The sequence below is a fragment of the Cryptomeria japonica genome, chromosome 4 (assembly GCF_030272615.1).
Source record: "Cryptomeria japonica chromosome 4, Sugi_1.0, whole genome shotgun sequence".
Taxonomy (NCBI): domain Eukaryota; kingdom Viridiplantae; phylum Streptophyta; class Pinopsida; order Cupressales; family Cupressaceae; genus Cryptomeria; species Cryptomeria japonica.
In genome coordinates, this window is record NC_081408.1 from 701,530,234 (window position 1) to 701,550,383 (window position 20,150).

General features: G+C 35.6%; 1 protein-coding gene across 4 annotated transcripts in view; it reads right to left on the minus strand.

Annotated features, from left to right (window-relative positions):
- The window catches only part of LOC131050818 (uncharacterized), a 221,984-nt gene that overhangs the window by 133,079 nt on the left and 68,755 nt on the right, over positions 1-20,150 (minus strand). For all 4 annotated transcript variants that reach the window (XM_057985101.2, XM_059220082.1, XM_057985102.2 and 1 more), the window contains exons 5-10: positions 12,908-13,072; positions 10,895-11,167; positions 10,446-10,721; positions 9,721-10,125; positions 8,150-9,556; positions 7,703-7,759 (exon numbers count right to left, since the gene is read on the minus strand). In XM_057985101.2, the coding sequence (XP_057841084.2) occupies positions 7,703-7,759; positions 8,150-9,556; positions 9,721-10,125; positions 10,446-10,721; positions 10,895-11,167; positions 12,908-13,072 (2,583 nt within the window). The remainder of the gene's footprint in view (positions 1-7,702; positions 7,760-8,149; positions 9,557-9,720; positions 10,126-10,445; positions 10,722-10,894; positions 11,168-12,907; positions 13,073-20,150) is intronic.

The following is a 20,150-nucleotide window of genomic DNA, read 5'->3' on the forward strand; positions in this document are numbered from 1 at the left end:
GGAGAAAACTAAAAACGTGAAGAGTTGCAAAGTGGCCCTTAGCTCTAAATTTGCCTTTAAAATTTGCGAAATATATGTAAGCTCCGAAATTTGCAAAAGGATGGCAAAGGTCCGAAATTCGCCTTAAGTCCTCAAACTTCGAACCCATGAGCCAAAAGTGAAAGGTTTTGAAAATTCAAAAGTTCAAATGCTCCGAATTTGCAAAGAACGCCAAAAGGTCCGAAGTTTTTGCAAATTTCAAAAGGTGCCCTCCGTTCTCTGAAATTTACCAGAAAAGCATGAGAGTTAAGAGTTTTAGAATCTGCAGAAGCTCTTCAAACCTCCAAAATCGCGCCATAAACCCATTTAAAATGTCCAAGACTCCAAAGGTAAAATACGCATAAGTAAAAGACCAAGGATCAAATTTCACAATCGAGGAGAAAGAGAAGCATTTTCAAGATACATCTCACAAAGAGCTTGTCAAGCCAGACGTCGTAATTAAATTTAATGTTTGTTAAATTAAATTATTTAATTGTTCAAATTGATTTAATTAAGTGAAATTGGTTGATCGCAGGACGTCATCGAAGAACCAAGAGAAAGACCTGAAACGCAAATCGAGGAAGGATCGCAATTCAAGGCCAGGCGTTGAAGATTGGAAAAGAAAAGATGCACGAGCGCAAGAGCAACCAAACATTGGGAACTGTGCCGCTGAACAAAGATGAAGTCCACCACCAAGACCACAGACCAAAGAACACTCTGAATGCTGCAAGTTTATGCATTCTCAAAAAGCACACAGTTGGATTTAAGTCCAGAAATTCAGTTTTAAAGCTGAAATTGCTTTATTGTAAACTGCCTATGGGTCCCGTGCAAGATATTTTTGTGGATAACTATTCCCAACCACCAAGAAGATTGGATAGACCTGAATTAAAGCCAAATAGTGGCAGGTAGTTGAGATAGTTGCTGGTTGGATAACTGAGAATTAATTCGGCATTGGTCAAGGCTGTCAGCTTCTGGAAGACAGATCAGGACCCTTGGATGCAATCCATCCTGGCCTCTGATTCAAAATTGTAATATCTATAAAAGGCAGAGGCCTTTCTTCTGTAAAGGGTTAGATTGTTAGAGATTGAGAGATTGTTAGATAGTAATGTGGTTAGATAGTTAGATTTTAGAGTTAGAAAAGGTTAGATCTTAGCAGTAGCATAGAGATGCTATAGAAATTGTTGTAATAGGCAGTTGAAATCAATATATAAACATTGATTTGGTGTTTATTGTCTTGTTTTCATCCTGTTTGCATGGTTTCTTTCAGCATTTTAGATAGATCTTTCTATTTTGGGTGTGCAGGTATTTGATAGATTCGGGCTCATACCACTGAGGATATGCTGATTGTGTATCCTTTTGTGTGGTTAACCTGAGCCTTCGATTGTGCTTAGTTCAATTGCAGGTGTCTGTCTGAGCTGTGCCAAAATTGGGTACTTAGCCGTGCATCTCCAATCTGAAAATCTTCCAAGTTCCTTTGAAGATTGCACCGTTCCTGCAAGGTTGTGAGCCATTCTGGCCAAGCAAGAATTGGTTATGTTGAATCTGTCTACCCGCATACCCGTGTTGTTAGTTTTAGATCTCCTAAACCTTTCCTTTTGCTCTTTATTGCGTAATTCGAGAATCACAGCAGACTAGCTTGTTGCAAATCGTAAGTCCCCTTGTGTTTCCACTTAAGAGTGTAGCGATTTGATTTTTATAGGCACATTCATATAGGATTTGTACTAGTTCATTTAAAGTAAGTTTAGTCGGAGTTTGTGACTGGTTTGGCAAGATTTTCTTGGGAAAGCTCATGAACAGATTTGTATTAAGAGCAGCGTGCTTTTATTTGTAACAATTATTTATCATTTAGTGAATGCAAATATCATGTGCTTTTATTTCAGTTTACTATATTATTTATATTTACATTATATTCCTTGCATTGTACCCCGTTGAAATAAATAGAAATACAAAAATAAATTAATTATGTTCATAAGTTTTTATATGTCGAAAATTTGTTTTTCGTTTTGGAATTTGCATGTTAGTGTGTATTTTGGATAGGGGTCTTACATGGAATATTGTTGTGAAATATGGATCGAAGAATAATGACAGCGATTCTGGAAGACTGATTGCCATGAGTTATTGATCGTCTCCATCATTGAATCTGGTTTAAATACTCCCAAGAAAATTACTTAGATCCACTCCTACTAAGAGGGAGTGTTAAGATATAGCCTTCGTGAATCTAACTGATGGTAAATCGATTATTATCTGGAGAGTGATATATTAACAGAGCATACAATTTGGAAATTAAACATAAACAAACTAATTATTATGAACGGTTGCCACGTATGGACATGTCGCTACGGAGGCAACCGTTCATAACAATTAGTTTATGTTTAATTTCCAAACTGTATGCTCTGTTAATATATCACTCTCCAGATAATAACCGATTTACCATCAGTTAGATTCAAGAGGGCTATATCTTAACACTCCCTCTTAGCAGGAGTGGATCTAAGTAATTTTCTTGGGAGCATATTCTGTCATGACTTCCGACACAATTCGAGACAACATTTAATACAGTCTTGTCATGACAATAAACTCAATATCATGATATCTGGCTCAGTCCAGGACAATCACTTAAGAAGTCAATCATGAGATGATCACATACTTTAGGATCAAGATATCCGGCACAGTCCGGGACAACAACTTAATGTAGTCAATCTTGACACTTGGTCAACTATTGTCAAGATCGTCACCTTGAAATAGTAACCTTAAACATAAGAAGATCGTCATCTTCTTGAACACAGTTAGAATATTGCAATATGCATTTTATTTATTTATTCATGAACAAATTACACATGGTAGGAATTTCATCCTAATAATCTCAATTATAATCTAGTCATACCAAGTTTACTTTTGAAGTATTCTATCTTCAATCTTGCAAGTGGCTTGGTGAAGTTATCAGCATTTTGTTCTTCAGTACTGATTTACATTAGTTTTCGACGTTTCAATCTACCATATCTCTTATGTAGTGATAAGGGATCTCAATATGTTTGGATCGATTGTGAAAAACTGGATTTACTGAGAGCTTAATACAACTCTGATTATCACAGTGAATTATTGTTGAATTCAAAGTTTTTCCAAATAATCCAAATAATAACTTTCTTAGCCATACCACTTCACGAGCTCCCATGGAGGCTGCCATATATTCTGCTTCAGTGGAGCTTTGTGCAACTGCTGATTGTTTTCTGCTGAACCAAGATATCATAGCAGAACCAAGACTGAAGCAACACCCTGTAGTACTTTTCCGATCAGTGGTACTTCTGGCTCAATCAGAATCAAAATATCCTTCAAGTTGAATCTCAACATTTTCATACTTTAAGCCAAGTCTGATTGTGCCTCGTAAATATCTTAGAATGTGTTTAGCAGCCATTAGATGTATCTTCTTAGGTTCACAAATGAAGTGGCTTAATACATTTGTAGCATAGCAGATATCAGGACGAGTATTTACCAAATACATGAGTGAACCGACGATTTGTCTGTAGAGTGTGGGATCTGTAGGTTCTGAATCTTCTGCCTCAATTTTCAGCTTGTGCAAATTAGTTTCCATTGGTGTAGCTAATGGCTTACACTCCATCATCCCAAATCTAGTTAGAATATCTGTGGTGTACTTTCCTTGATTTAGGAAGATGTAGTTTTTTTTCTGCCATACTTCTAATCCCAGAAAACAATGTAGAAGCCCTAGATCCTTCATATCAAATTCTGCTGCCAGATCTTGCTTACATTTCTCAATGAGATTATCCTCTCCTGTTATCAAAAGATCATCCACGTAAAGGACCAATATAATCATATTGCCATTTGAAGCCTTGAAGTAGATGTTGGGATCTACTAGGTTCTTGGAGTACCCTAGTTTGGAGAGATAGTTGTCTATCCTTGCATACCAGGCCCTGGGTGCTTGTTTTAACCCATAGAGAGCTTTCTTTAGTTTACAAACATAGCAATTTTTATCACATATGGTGAATCCTTTTGGTTGTTCTATATATACTTCTTCTTCAATTGAACCATTTAGGAAGGCAGTCTTTACGTCCATTTGGTGAATTTTCCATCCTTTGGATGCTACAATTGCAATGATTGTTCTTACTGACATATACCGGGCAACTAGGGCAAATGTCTCTCCATAATCAATTCCTGCTTTTTGAGAGAATCCCCTGGCCACAAAGCGAGCTTTATGTTTTTCAATCCTGCCATCAGATGCATATTTGATCTTGAATAACCACTTGGATGAGACAACTGATTTGTCTTTTGATCTAGGCACTATATCCCAAACATCATTCTTTAGTATAGATTGATATTCTTCAACCATAGCATCTTTCCAAGCCTGTTTTGATAAGGCTTCTCTGACATTTGTTGGTTCAAAATTTGTGAGTTCGGTTAGAAGTGCAGCATAACATTTTAGAGTTCTTGTTCTCTTATTTTCTTTGGAAATTTCATTTGGTTCTACATTATTCTCTTCAATCATTTTCCTTGCCCATAGAGGTCTTTTCTTGTTATTGAGTGTTTCAATATTTTCATCAACAAGAGGTTCATAAGCTCTTATGATGTCCTCCCTCTCAGTGTCTGAAGGTTTGGAATTTTCTATGATATTCTCCCTCTCAATCTCAGTTATGTGATCTTCTTCTTCTTTAGTAATGTTATCATCCTCAGGTTCTTTGAGTGTAGTGTTTTCTTCAAACTTTACATCTCTACTTATCTCAACAGATTTTTTCCCTGGAATGTAAATGCGATATCCTTTAGTATTTTCACTATAGCCAATGAAGATACCTCTTTTTTCGGATGGTTCTAGTTTTGTCCTCTTTTCTTTAGGAACATGTATATATACGGGACAGCCAAATATCCTTAAATGACTTAAGTCAGGTTTGTTCCCTATAAAAGCTTCTTCAGGAGTTATGTTTTCTAGAACTGAGTGCGGATATCTGTTTTGAATGTAGACTGCTGTATTTGAAGCTTCTGCCCAGAATTAAGTGTGTAAGTTTTGGTCATGCATCATGGCTTTTGCTGCTTCAATTATGGTTCTGTTCTTTCTTTCTGCTACTCCATTCTGTTGTGGATTATATGGTACAGTATACTCCCTCTTAATCCCAACAGAATTACAAAAGTCTTTGAAGTTGTCAGATGTATATTCTCCCCCATTGTCGGATCTTAACACCTTAATTTTCTTCCCTGACTGGTTTTCTACTAGTGCCTTGAATTCTTTGAACTTAGATAGTACTTCATTTGAGTCTTTGAACTTTAGAAAATATATCCATGTTTTTCGAGAGTAGTCGTCAACAAAGATTATGTAGTATAAGGATCCAGTTAGGAATGGTGTTGACATGGGACCGCATAGGTCTGAGTGAATTAGTTCTAAAATAACTTTTGATTTGTGCTCACTTGAGGGAAAAGAAACTTTCACATTCTTTCCCAAGGCACATCCTTTGCAAATGCCTGTGTGTTCAGATTTTAGTTGGGGCAGTCCTGAAGTAATCTTCTTTATGTTGGATAGAGCACTATATCTTAGATGTCCTAATCTTTTGTGCCATAATTCATTATTATTTGAAACTTCAAGATTTAGTGCTTCCTTTTGATCACTGCATAGTTTGTATAGGCTACCATCTCTTTGAACCTACTGTTATGGCATTTTTGATATTTGTATTTTTAGGCCAGAGTAGAACTTTATCTTCATTGAAGGTAACCCGATATCCTTGATCAGCTAGGCCTGAGATTGAGACTAGATTTCTTTTTATTCCAGGTACAAACAGAACATCCTTTAATTGTAGAGATACTCCATTTCTTAGTTTGATAGTACAGGTCCCAATTCCTTTCACAGGATATGTGGAGTTATCTCCAATAGTAACCTCTTCACTTGAGTGCCTGTTAAGTGTTTCAAACTGATTTCTGAATCCAGTTATATGCCTTGATGCTCCACTGTCTACGATCCAAGTGTTTTTATTTGTATTTATTTCGCTTGATAGGGCTAAGAAGAAAAGTGAGTTTTCTCCTTTGACTTCGGCTAGAGTAGCTTGTGTTTTCTTCCTTTCTGGACAATTCCTATGAGTGTGCCCATATTTGTCGCATTTGTAACACTGAATTTTAGACATATCTCTTTTCTGATGGTTTTTATTTCCTCTCTTCCGTTTGGAGAACTTTTTATTTTTGTTGAAGGTATTTGTATTAAGTGCTTGGATTTCTCCTTCTTTATTTGTCCCTAATCCTCTTGAGATTAGTCGAGATTCCTCTTGAATGCACTCATTCTTAAGTTGTTCAAATTTGGGTAAGGGGGGTCTTCTGCTAATACATTGAATGTAGGATTCCCATGAAATTGGTAATCCTCTTAGGGCTATGAGAGAGATTTCTTGATCATCTACCTCATTTCCAATAGTTTGTAATTGGTCTTTTACTTCAGATATCCTTGAAAAGTTTGTAGATATTGTATCATCTTTATTCATCTTTATGTTTAAAAGTTGTTGTTTCAAGGTTAACATTCTGCTCGCATTGTTAACTTCATATGTATTTTTAATGGTTTTAAATACTTCATATGCTTTAGGCAGTCTGGCTATAGATGGAAGAATATGATCTTTGACTGAGTCAATAATTATTTTCTTTGCTTTATTATTACGCCTTTTCCAGGTAGATTTCTCTGGTTCATCATTTGGCATGTCTAGATTTTCTTCTATGTAAGACTCTAATTCTAGTTCTTCAAGAATGGCAATGATTCGTATCTTCCAGGAAACGAAGTTGGAGGCTCCTTCCACTCTCATATTACTTGACATTTTGAATATTTTCTTAGTCGGATATATCCTCTACGTATATGGCCTCTGCGTTGACTTGTTATTTACTTCCGATAAATGCTTATGAGTAATATGGCTGTCTAATTTATTCTCTTAATATGCTGGCTCTGATACCATGTTGTGAAATATGGATCGAAGAATAATGACAGCGATTCTGGAAGACTGATTGCCGTGAGTTATTGATCGTCTCCATCATTGAATCCGGTTTAAATACAAGAGGAAAGGTTGCCTACGTAGGGACATGTCCATATGTGGCAGTTACCACGTATGGACATGTCCCTATGGAGGCAACCGTTCATAACAATTAGTTTGTTTATGTTTAATTTCCAAACTGTATGCTCTGTTAATATATCACTCTCCAGATGATAACCAATTTACCATCAGTTAGATTCACGAGGGCTATATCTTAGCAAATATTATGAATAAATTTTCATCAAATAAACTCTACATAGAATATTATGAATACATTTTCATCAAAAAAGCATAGTCAAAGAATAGATATGACTAAAGGAAAATTGAAAGCTATACATCTCCCTCAATCGTATGCCACGTACAGAACCTAATATTAATATAGTTTTCTATCCAATTCCAATATACTTTCTTCTTTCTTTGATGATTAGTCAACATTTCTGATTTATAGTTACTATTGTTTCTGTGCTTATAAAACATCTAAATTCATAAATTTTAGAGCTTTGTCCCTCAAATATTCCAAAGATTTGGATCATAATTGTCTTAACTCGCAGCAATACAGCCAAATACCACATGATCTAACTATGGTAAAATAAGAACAAAATGGAGATGACATAACTATTTGAACAATATAAGTTTAAAAAGTGGCACAAACTATTTGTTAATCTATGGAGAGAAGGAATAGCAAGAACCTTGCGATTGCTTGCAACCACCACTTGTTCTGGATTGCAAGAATTCACACAAATTGCCTGTTCAGAAACAACAAATAAAATCAAAATACTTTCACGATCAGGATTCATAAGTCTGAAGCAGTTCACAAGAAATCACTACAAAATATTGGAAATGGATTTTCCAACCATAACTAGCCATCTCCCTCAAGACTAACCGATAAATAGCATTTCAACTATGAAGCATGGAATAATGGTAACAGTTAACATAAAACATGATGCCTATGGAACTTTTAGCAATAAGGCTCACTGTATCAGATAGCAGTTGTGCAAAGTTCACAGATGTCAACAGAGAGAAAATAAAAGTAATGCTGAGAATTAAGGAACACAAGAAGAGAGATCATACTTGAAATCAACTAAGTTATGTAGAGAACATCGAAACAAATGTCTATAGTAAAAAAATGCAATTACCTCGAGCAACTCTCCATTTCTTCGTAATACTTCTTTTGGCTTCTGAAAGGATTTGCTCATTTTCTCTTTTCTAAATGCCATTTTCTGTTCTGTACCCAGAACAATTTGATCATGAGATGTCAAACTCTTCGCTGTGGATCCAACTGGCATTCTTCTTAAACCATTTGCTGTATTAAATCCTACAGCTCTTTGAATATCTGCCATACTAGTCTCAACACTATCCTCAACATAAAACTCTTTTGCAAGGCGAGACCAATGGCTAACACCTTCCTTGTTTCTACATTCAAATTCTGTAAACCCTTTTGATTTAAGAAGAAAGAAAAGATCCTTCTGAATTACTAAGATTTCTGAAACTTCTTTTAAACTTACATCACTAATGTTTTCAGGCGTCACTAGATCATCAATTCCTCGTTGTGAAAAATTAATGTTGTCATTTTCAAATTCCAAAGCTCCATGATCATCAAGGGTGTCTAAAGCTCTGTTTTGAGCTTCCATCTTCACAAAAGTATCCATATTTGAGAGCCACAACAAAATAGGATTTGAAGGCATTGTGTGTAAAGTTTGCCTCAAATACCATGCAAACTGTCTTATTAAGCCAGCAGAAATTGATTCCAAGGTACTCAATAATAATCTTTTAATAACTGAACCTGAATAAGAACCGTCTCTACTGGACACTTCATGTAACTGTTCATTGATCGAAGACATAAGACGGCCCCATAGACAAACTCCCACAAGCTGCCACCTACTATGATTTCTGATTAGCCGCAAATTGGACTTTTCATGTTTACTATTTTCTTGTTGTTGATTGCTGTTTAAGGCTTTAGCCACACTATTTAACATTGGATACTGCTGCGCATGATCTGCAAGTGAATACAGCTGCTGATGCCTCTCTTCCATCTTATATTTTTCTGAAGAATTATCTTTATCATGCAACATTGTGGTTTTAATCAATGCAAGTAGTGCTCTTGCATCCCTTCTTAACCAGGCAAGAGCAACACAAATGACCAGGGTCAACAGATCAATTATCTTGAAAATTTTATGTTGCTCTTCAGAATGCAATCCTTCATTGATCACAAAATGTGTAAGGAGTTTTATGTCATAAGAAATATACAGAAGCTCTCTAAGATTCAAAAACCAGTGATGAAAATCAGATTCACTGTCTCCTAATACATTAATATTAATGATGACTTCTTTCAATGAAGACATATTATAACCACAAGCCTGAACAACACTAGTAAGAACATTAAAGGTTTGTCTTGTAGCTTTCTGAAGCAGTTCAGTTTCAAAGGGAAACATGGTAAAGCTTTTTGAGATCTGGAATGCATTTGGAAACCGTGGATATACAGAGGCATGCAATAGACGACACCAGAAAAAGTGTCGTCCATGATGGTAACAAAAATTTGCAAGCTGTCACAAAATCAAAGCACAAAACCATCAACTCCTTAATAGAAAAAGTATATGAATTAAGAATTCACAAAACCAAAGATATGCGATGATTAACCATAAATTACAATAATATACCAGCACTAAGCAATTAAAAGTTTTCCAACATATATGACACAGAAGCATACCTCCTGAATAACATCAGTAATTTGTATAAAGTACCTCTGCTCAATAACAGAAAGACTTGTACTCAACTTCTGATCCAATTCCTTCACTAGCAGAAGATACTGAGATTCCTCCTTGTTTTCAGTACCTATATCAAGCATTAGTTTACAGGAAAATGGATCCATGAATCCCCACTGTGGATATGCAATTACAAGCTTTGACATATACTGCACTGCCAAGTTTAGCTTGTATGTGCTTTCCATCTTTCCTGCTAAGCTTCTCGATATCCAGTTAATTTGTATCTCTTCTTTTTTATTGGGTTCATACTTTCCTAAAGGATCTTCATGGTTTTCTATGACAGAAAGTTCTTTGAAAGATTCCTTCAAAAGAAAATTGGTGGAAGCAGAAAGACACTCCAGGGCTTCAACCTTAAACCAAGAAAGAACATAATGATTTAGTGGTATAAAACTCCTTGGGAAAACAACTATAGTCCCCAAAAAACATTATCAAATTTTGTGAGTAACAATTATCCAGCAAGAAGACAAAACCCAAGACACATAAATCTAGATAAATTTCATGCTCTATACAACTGTTATTTATTCAGCATCAAACATTCATTTAAATGTTTTATAAATTCGAAACTCAAAACAAATACAGATTGATATGCCACAGTGCAAAAGGATTCTAAATAATGCTTCAGTATATTTGACTTTAACTACAAATTCAATGAAGTACCCGAGAAACTTACTGGAAATCCGGACCTTTTCAAGGCACTTGAAGTCTTCATAATAGCCCACCTTGCTAAGGAGGTGGCATTACTCTCCCCTATACTTCCCTTTACACTATTCTTCATAGCTAGCGTTGCACAGTACTGGCCAATGTTAGAGTCAAAGCATGCTGTGTCAGCACTATTAGCTGAGCCTGCCAATAAGTTGTCCACCTGCATGCTTTGTTCTCTGCTCATGAATGCTGCGGATGGTTGAATCAACTGCAGGAGAGATTTCATAGGATTTCCAAGTAACCACTGCAACAACATTTTAAAGCAATTTTTATTTCAACAAGAAGCTTAGCACATATAACATGAAATGCAGCTTATCATTGAAGAACTTAAATAATAAATGTGATATCCAACTATGAACTTAAAATGGTAGTAAATCATTAATTTAGCTGTAATATTGCACCAGAAATCCTAAGTACCTGCAACATGCTTGCAAGCCAATAATCTTTCCTTCCTTCTGCAATCGGAAGAATATGGTTTGATATAAGGTCCATTGCCAGTGGTCCATTTGAACCCTCAACAAGACAGGAAATCACTAACGCAAGTTGTTCATCCCCTAGATTTTTTGCACAAACAGAAACTGCAGAACTAGGGTCATCACCAAGCAAGAAAAAAGTTACTGCCAGCTCAAATTGGTGCCTTCCCTTCAAGACATAGGCATTCTTCAAAGCAGCAGCTTTATTTTTCTCTTCCTGTAATCTCATATTGACCAGTATGTGAGCTATAATCATGATTACATAAATAGATTGTAAGAACCCCTATATAATATGATTCATGATTGTAAGGAACAAGATTCAACATCAAGGCATGCAAGAGATAAACCTGCAGAGAACCATAATACAAAGATAGAAATGAGTTAAATAACCACTACAGAATTAAATTAATTGGAAGGAAACACATGAAAAGACTCAGAGTACATGTGCCAAGCATAAGTCAAGCTGACTAAGTGGAGTTGGTCAATGAATTGACTGTTGTTGCAACAGGGTTCAAAGCACCTAGCCCATAAGATTTGAGTGAGCCCTTGTCCGAAGTTGGAAAAGTAATGAAAAATACTGAGATGGTGGTAAAGTTCAAATAGATTTTGCAAAGAAAGGGCTCAGTATTTTGTCTAGATGGTAGATGGATGGTAGGAACCACATGTTAATCAACTTCCTAGTGGCTCTAAGTGGGCACTTAGTGTTCTTGGTGTCAAGTGATGCCTCCTCAAAGTGAAAAAATGTTGAGAGATTCTCCAATACATTGGATGAGGAAATCATGGAAGTGGGCATAGAGAATTTCATCAAACTTACAACCAACAGCAGCATATGTAGCAATAGGGTGACTTCTTGACGAAAAGTACCCTACCATTTTTTGGAGTCCTTATACCATTCATTGCTTTGATCTTCTATTTGAGGAATAGGCAAACTTGGATGTGTGAAAACTATGGTTGAAGAAGCAAGAAACATCATCAAATAAATCTACAACCACCCTAAGAGACATCACTCTTGAACTTACAAGGATTCAGAGGGGAGTTTGTTTCATTCACCTTAGTTGCATGGGATAAGATATGCTTGCCATATTCTTCTAGTGAAGTGTAAAAACCATCGCCGAAATTTTTTTGGAATTTTTAACTCAAGTAAATTCCAATGTGATGAACTTATCACTTTCTATTCCCCTGATTCCCAAGATGGGGAAGGTGATAGCACATGGTGTATAGGACCAAACCAACTATCTAGAATGCATCAACTTGAAATAAATGCACTTGGTGGCAATGCCAACCAAAGACTCACTTCTTCAGTGGAGCCTGCTATGCAAGAACTGAAAGGAAAACACTTCAACGTTTATCCAATGGAGTGTGCAATTACAATGAGCAAATACACTTCCCACTTATTCAATAGAGTGTACAATTACATAACACGGCCACTTCCACTTATTCGCTGGTAAGCGCAATTACACTAGCCATAGCTTCTTCCACTTATTCAGTGGTGAGTACAATCACAAGAGTCACAACCACTTCCACTTATTCAGTGGTGAGTGCAATTACAATAGTTACAACCACTTCCACTTATTCAATGGTGAGTGCAATAATAACAAGATGAAAACTGAGACCACTAGTGGTATTACCATCTAGGGAATTACAAGGTCAGATCGAATGCATTACAAACATAATATAGAAAGATTGACTGCTGTATGTGCCAAGAGACAGCAGTTTAAATTATGTCTTTCAATACAGAGTCATTTAAGAGTCTAGCAAACATAGTTAAAATATTAAAAATCAAGATACAAAAAGAGTTCTTTCGCAGAATTTACAGAATCAGTATTTCTAGGGAAGAAAGTAACAGATTTCTCACATGAGAATCTGTAAACTATTAACATTAGCAAAAACAATTAAAAAAGATTATAATACATGACTACATAAATCTTGTAAAAGAAAGGCACCACACAATTAATACCTCAAAATTACGTGCCAAAAATCCAACCAAAGGCTTATCCTTTTCATCTCTGCTCAACTTGAAAAGTCCCAATAAAACATTCCGTCGATTCAGAGCCATATATAACAGTGCACAATCCTTTGGATCTTTTCTTTTGAGATACTGTGCCCGAGCAAGTTTCTCCATCTGCAAAGTATCTACAATCATTATTTGAAAGTTCTTCTCTAAAGAAGAAATATATGGTATAATCTTAGATAGATCCATTACTTAAGCATTTGGTCATTGATTTTTTGTGGAGTCATACGAAAACAATCCTTAAAAAAATCCTGAAATGTCTGCTTGAAATTTCTGGCGACCTAAAGCAAATAGAATGTAAATCTAACTAAGATATGAATGTGTGCATTTTGGAGATAAGAAACCAAATGGTTAAAAATGTAAAACAGCTCTGGAAATATTAAATTTCCTCAGTTTCATCTAGACAAGATACTTTAAGTTTAATTCATCAGTTTGTAGAATAACCAACAAGAAATAACTCAAATAAGAAGATAAAACAAAAGCTATGCCAGGAAGAGATGTTGCTTAATGAGAGTCACATGGGAGAAGATGGGGACATAGAAGCACAAAAAAATAGGGGAAAAATCAGCAAACCAGAGGATTAAGAGTTTTTCAAAAAAATGGAAAAATTTTGGATTTTCAAAAAAGGGGGAAATTGTTTTTGTTTTTTTAATTTAGGCAATTCAATAATATAGAGATATAGAGAGAAAATAACATTGAGAGTTTAGCCCATGAATCATGGAATACAAATTTTTATCATTTATGTTCATATGGCTGATTACATTACATTGTACAGTGCATATTACATACTGCATAAATAATAACAAAATGCTAATAGTTTTCAAATTTTCAATTACAATCTACTTTGTAGGAAGTCAAACTACAAATTGAGTACAAAGTTTTTCTCTTGTTGCTATGAAGAGAGCTACACAAGAGGGCTACAATTCCTGTTGATGAATCTCCTAAGTCAAAGCTTCTCCTAAATTGTTCAACTAAATCACTATCAAGGTTGGCCTATGTTAGGATATCAAAATCATCAAGATCAAAAATATATCATTTGCAATGCACTCAAAATTCAAATTGATCTCATCGAGGTCAATTGACTAGTCTTCCTTAGTGGTACCTGATTTTTTTCATATAAAATTAGATTTGGCAATCAAAAATGAAAAGAAAAACAATGAATACAATTTATAAATATGATTGCAATTATTTCAAAACTCTAACCTTGAGCTTTATTTTGCTACAAATGGAAGTTGTGGTGAACAAAAACCAAGTCATTAATCCATTGTATATTCAAAACAGTTGAATTTCTTGAAATGTGCGTTCAAAAACACTCCAAATACGCTTGCACGCAAATAAACTACATAGCTGGCTCAAAATGTGCACTGCTATCCATCAAAAAAATTCGGCTTCTCCAAAGCTTTAGATATCTCCAATACATTTATCGGAGTGGGCATTGGTCAAACTTTGAAAAGTGAAGAATTGAAATAGATCATTATTAATTTATTATTGATATGGTAGATTTAAATATATAAATTATTACACTTCTCCAATGCATTTCTATATATAGATTTATATGTTTTAGATAATATATTATTACAAAAAATTAAAATCTATGATTCAACAAAAATAATTTTTAATTATTTAGTTTTAGTTAATTTATGATACTGCTATAAGGATTCAACTATGTAGTTTTCAAGTCAAACTCGTTGACCCATGATTCATGAGTAGTGGTTCACAAGAACCTATCTCTCATGAGAATGACTGGACCACTTAGCGCTCATTGCATCTAGGTGATGCTCACAGAGGTGAAGCATCGGACCTTCCCGAGAGGTCACCCATCCCAATACTACTCCAACTCAATCACACTTAACCACGAAGTTTCCTCCAAGGTTCAACCCACTTAGCTTGCAACCCCATTTGCAAAACCTTCAGAAAGTGTTGTGCCTTACATTAATTTATTAATTTAAAAATTAAAATTCAAGAGACGAAATACTCTTACTATCTTTGCATGTTTTCATCAATACAAATTAATATATATCATAACTAAGTAAACATACAAGCTCAACCTAAACAATATAATAAAAGGTTTTTTTGTAAGTTAGAGTTCATAGTCATACTATTAAAATTGAAATGATATTTATAATAATATTTCTTTATAACAAAATTTTATTAAACATATTTATAAAAATATATATATATTTTTAAAATTTATTTATATGAAAATGTCTTTTTATTAGTTTAATTCATTTTTCTTAATTAATTTTAGATAACTCATTTATGAGCACATTTGTAGAAATTATGATCCAAATTTGATTTGAATATATTCAACTTGAATTCCCTATACTTGTATACTATTTTACATAATAAATTATAAACTTCCACCCAACCATCACAACAATTGACAAACCTTCTCTATCTATCTATATAATAATTATTCATTATGTGGCATTTTTGAAGCACAATAAATTCAAAGTTCAAAATGCTTTTAATCAGCAAGCAGTAGGATATTTCTCTTACTCTCCATTCAGAAAGCACAAAAGATAAGTAGATAGTCTACGCCATAGAAATTAGAAAGAATTCACAACTAAATCTGTAAGCATGTACAGCTGCACTATGAATATGAAACTTGAACAACCCCATGAGCGTCTGTCATCTTTGTCATATGCATATTTTAAGGTTTTTACTGATTTTGAGCCAACTTGCCCAATGTCGTCTGTCACCAACTTGGAGTCACAATGAAAAAGACTGAGAAACCGGAAAAAAGAAGCCCTAACTGTGTCATCCAAAATATGCCTTCCATTGCTCAAAAACCCTAAAACGAACAAATCACAAACAACTGAAAAAGCCCTGATAATCTCCTCTTATGCTAAACTTCTTGATCATATGAGGTGACTCCAAGGTTTTGATTGTCAGGTCTTGACTTTATATGTGGATAGACTCTGATTGTGATGTGATTTTACTGGAATCACAAGGGGGACTTACGTTGAACCTGAATATGTTTGAATGCTGCTGGAAGGTGGAATGTTTACTTGACTTAAAAAAAAAAAAGATAAAAGGATGAGGATTTAGAAAGCTTGTCTAATCCTAGGAATGTAAAAAACTATGAATGATTTAGTGAAACTCAACCATGCTTTGTTTTGCCATGCAAGGAACAACTAGGCAAAGCTGGTGCGATCTTCTAAGGAGAGCAAAATGATGTTCAAATTACTACCAATGGCATCAATGTAATGCATATGAATGAGTAAGTAGGAATTGAAGTTAAGCTCATGTAGAGAGTTCAATTGACCACGCAAGGTACCTTACAATCAGCAAAATACTAGTATGAACATATGAATTTCACCATTAATCATTCTCAATAGCTTCCATCCATCTAATCAACATCATCTAACATGAGGATATAACAAGAAACTATGCAATATGTAGAATAAACAACACATTCCACCATAAATTCAATGAAATGGATGTTTATTTACAAGCTTGGCAACAAATTCTAGCTTCCATCCATCTAATCAACATCATCTAACATGAGGATATAACAAGAAACTATGCAATATGTAGAATAAACAACACATTCCACCATAAATTCAATGAAATGGATGTTTATTTACAAGCTTGGCAACAAATTCTAGCTTCCATCCATCTAATCAACATCATCTAACATGAGGATATAACAAGAAACTATGCAATCTGTAGAATAAACAACACATTCCACCATAAATTCAATGAAATGGATGTTTATTTACAAGCTTGGCAACAAATTCTGCCTTCTCATCCTACTTTACTTCTAATTGCTCGCTACCTGCTATTGGACCATTAACCTTTACAAATGAGAAAATTGAGCCTTATATAGATAGCTCTTTACAATTGGAATGGTCAGGATCAAATCCAAATCAATGACCAAGATCGAAAGGTAGAAACCCTAATTAGGGTTTGTTACACCCATTACATAGCTTTTAATGCTTGACCAATGATAAAATTACAATAAATGGGACACATGTCCTCCTTTGAATGATTGATGAGGGTAGGTACATCGAATTTGCCCAAATGTGGTACTTATCCTCCTCGTTGGGTGAGTGCACTGAATCTAGATGCCTTGACTTGGAATGATGTGATTGGGTTGAAGATGACTAGGCACCACCTCAACTACTTGCTCCTTGTAACTCATCACAAGTGTTTGTGATTTAGGCAATATCTCTTGATACTCAACATTTCCAATCACCTTCAGTGATTGGGATGACGGTGGTAGATATTCCCAAATTGCGTCATCTCTCTGACTAGATCACCTTCACTTGAAGCCTCCATCTCAAATTACTTTCTTGCTATTATGGCAATGATTCTTGGATTTCCAAAGGAAATTTAAGATACTTGTGAAATTCCTTACTTTAGCACCTTCACTCTCATGCTTGCTTTTTGCTATCTTCCTCATCTTTCATTCAACGACATCTTTGATTATCTATCCTTGAAACATAATTCCTTCATTTGTGTTTGCTCTTTCTCATTTGTAGTGTGTTCCCTCTATTGACGTTGTATATTTCTCAAATGCTGATCCACCTTTGCCTTGTGAAGATCTTTCTCTGGAACTTTGCTCCTTATGTGGAGTAGCTCCTTCTAATGTTGACTCACATCCAACCTTGAACCTGAAAAGAAAACAAAAATTAATTAAGACTTCAATCTTTGAGAACAATACCCTTTGAGCTCTGATTTCTAATCTAATCCCTTGTTCTCAATCTGATTTCACTTTCTCTTGAGCTCCTTGTATCAAACTTGAAAGACTTGTCACAATATCTTATATCAAACATCGAGAGAAACACCTAAATAATCAAGTGCTCAATCTAGAAATGGTGTTGATGTGATGACTGATTTCTGATTTCATGTTCTCTTAAGTTCTGATTTTCTGATTTTTAAGGTTTGATCTTTAACTTTACAGGTCTGATTCTTATCTGCTTGCCCTTGGTCGTGGATTCAAGGGGTCATTGGAAGTAATATCCAAAGTGGTTGGGTTTTTGACGGATCACTAACAGTGTCTTGGAGCAGATTACAGTTTTGAGGGGTCACTGACAGTGTCTTGGAGCAGGTTAGAGTTTTGAGGGGTCATTGACAGTGTCTTAGAGCAGGTCGGGATTTTGACTAGCAACTGGAAATGACATCAAGTAGGTTGTGGTTTTGAAGTGCCACTAGAAATCAGTAAGGTGGTTGGGCTTTTGGGGTACCACAGACAATGACCATAGGTGATCGTGGATTTTGAGTGTCACTAGCAATGAAAGCAAGGAGGTCATGGTTTTTGGGGTCCACTGGAAATCAGCAAGGTGATCAGGCTTCTGGGGTGCCATTGACAATGACCATAGGTGGTCGTGGATTTTGAGTGTCACTAGCAATGAAAGCAAGGAGGTCATGGTTTTTGGGGGTCCACTAGAAGTAACATTTTCCTCCTTAATCCTTACACCTTTTAATCAATTTGATCACTTGTTTACTTAAACATTGAAATCATTCATCCCTAGCAATGTATACATTATGTCTTTATGCCCTTAAGCTGGGTTTTTGGCTACTATGTGGAAGTGACAAGAGCTGGTCGTGCTTTTGGCTAGCAACTGGAAGTCTCCATCAGCTGGTCGTGGATTTCAACCCAACTAGAAATGTTATAGGGCTGGTCGTGGATTTCATCCCCAAGTGGAAGTGATCACAAGCTGGTCATAAAATTGGAGGGCAAGTGGAAATCCTTTCAAGCATGTTGTGGATTTGGAGGGTGTAATGGTGAAACATTAGGGTTTCCAGCCCAAAAAAGGATGAAAACCACCAATTTTGTGGCTTAGGGACCATTACATTCAAAAGAGGGTTGAGATCCAATAGATTAATCACAAACTAGCAAGGATAAAGACTGAATACTGTTGTTTTGTAACTAGTTTGGAAAATATTTATAATGGATTCGAATTGCCAAAGGCAACATTCGAATCCATTAGGATTAAATAGGGTGGGGCCCTATCTCAATCTAATATGTAAAACAAATAGGGCTGGGCCCTATTCCAATGTTGTTCGGATCATTATAGGGCTGGGCCCTACTTCCCTTATATTCCTAACATATAATGTTCAAAACGCATGGACCTATTTACCAAACGTGTGGGCTAACGTGTGGACTCATTCTCATTATGTGGCGAGTGAATTAAAGTGAGTTTAGGCGCCAAAATGTACTGGGCCGACCCTATATGCATTCCCTCTACCTTGTATAAATACAGATTCATTTTGGAAGGAAACTATTAAAGCAAGTTCACAAAATACCTCTGCTCCAAAAGTGCGATTCAGATCTGCTCTAGGTGCGAAATCTCCAGCTGTGCAAATTATCCTTCAAGGTCTGCAAACTCAGTTAGGAGTCAGCGAATTGTCATTTTATGGTGCGAATTACATCTGCTGGGTGAAATCCATCTGCTGTGCATCTATTGTATGAAGACAGTGAACATCATTGATGGGCAGAGCAGCATATCATCATAGAAGCACAGTGAACCATCATCAAAGGAAAGCGAATTCATTGTCTTGTGATTTCCTTGCATCCGAAGGACTGAGATAAGTCGGTTTCTATTTATTGTCATCTGCTGCTATTGTGCCTTAGCTAGGTCAGACTTGTAACTATAATTTCTGTCTATTATAATCAGATCTGAAGATTTGTTGTTGCTGGGTTTTTCCTCCAAGGGGGAGGTTTTCCCAGGGTAGTCTTGTGTTGTGTGCATCTCTATTTATGTGCTTTATTTTTGTTACTCTACATTATCTACTTCTGCACCTATATGTTAAGCGATTGCAAATCTGATTACTAAAATCTAACATGGTATCAGAGCCCTAGGTCTATATAAGAGGCTGTAATCAGATTTGTGCTTCCTTCTAACCTGCTGTTCAAAAGGTTAGTCCCCATGGCTTCTTATATCAGGTCTGAAGATAGGTTGGAAGGTCACACAAATTTCTCTTCTTGGAAGGTCAGAATAATGATGGCATTGAATGATCTTGCTGAATATGTTAGCAAGAATGCTAAGGAACCCAAGGGTGCAAGTGAGAAAGAAGATTGGAAGAAGGACTTCCAAGCTCAAAGGATAATAATAGACTCCATCAAAAATCATTTGGTGCCATCCATCTCCATGAAGAAGTCCGCCAGGGAGATGTTCTCTACATTGGAAAAGATGTACGAAGTCAACAATACCAACTACATCCTTGCTTTAAGGAATCA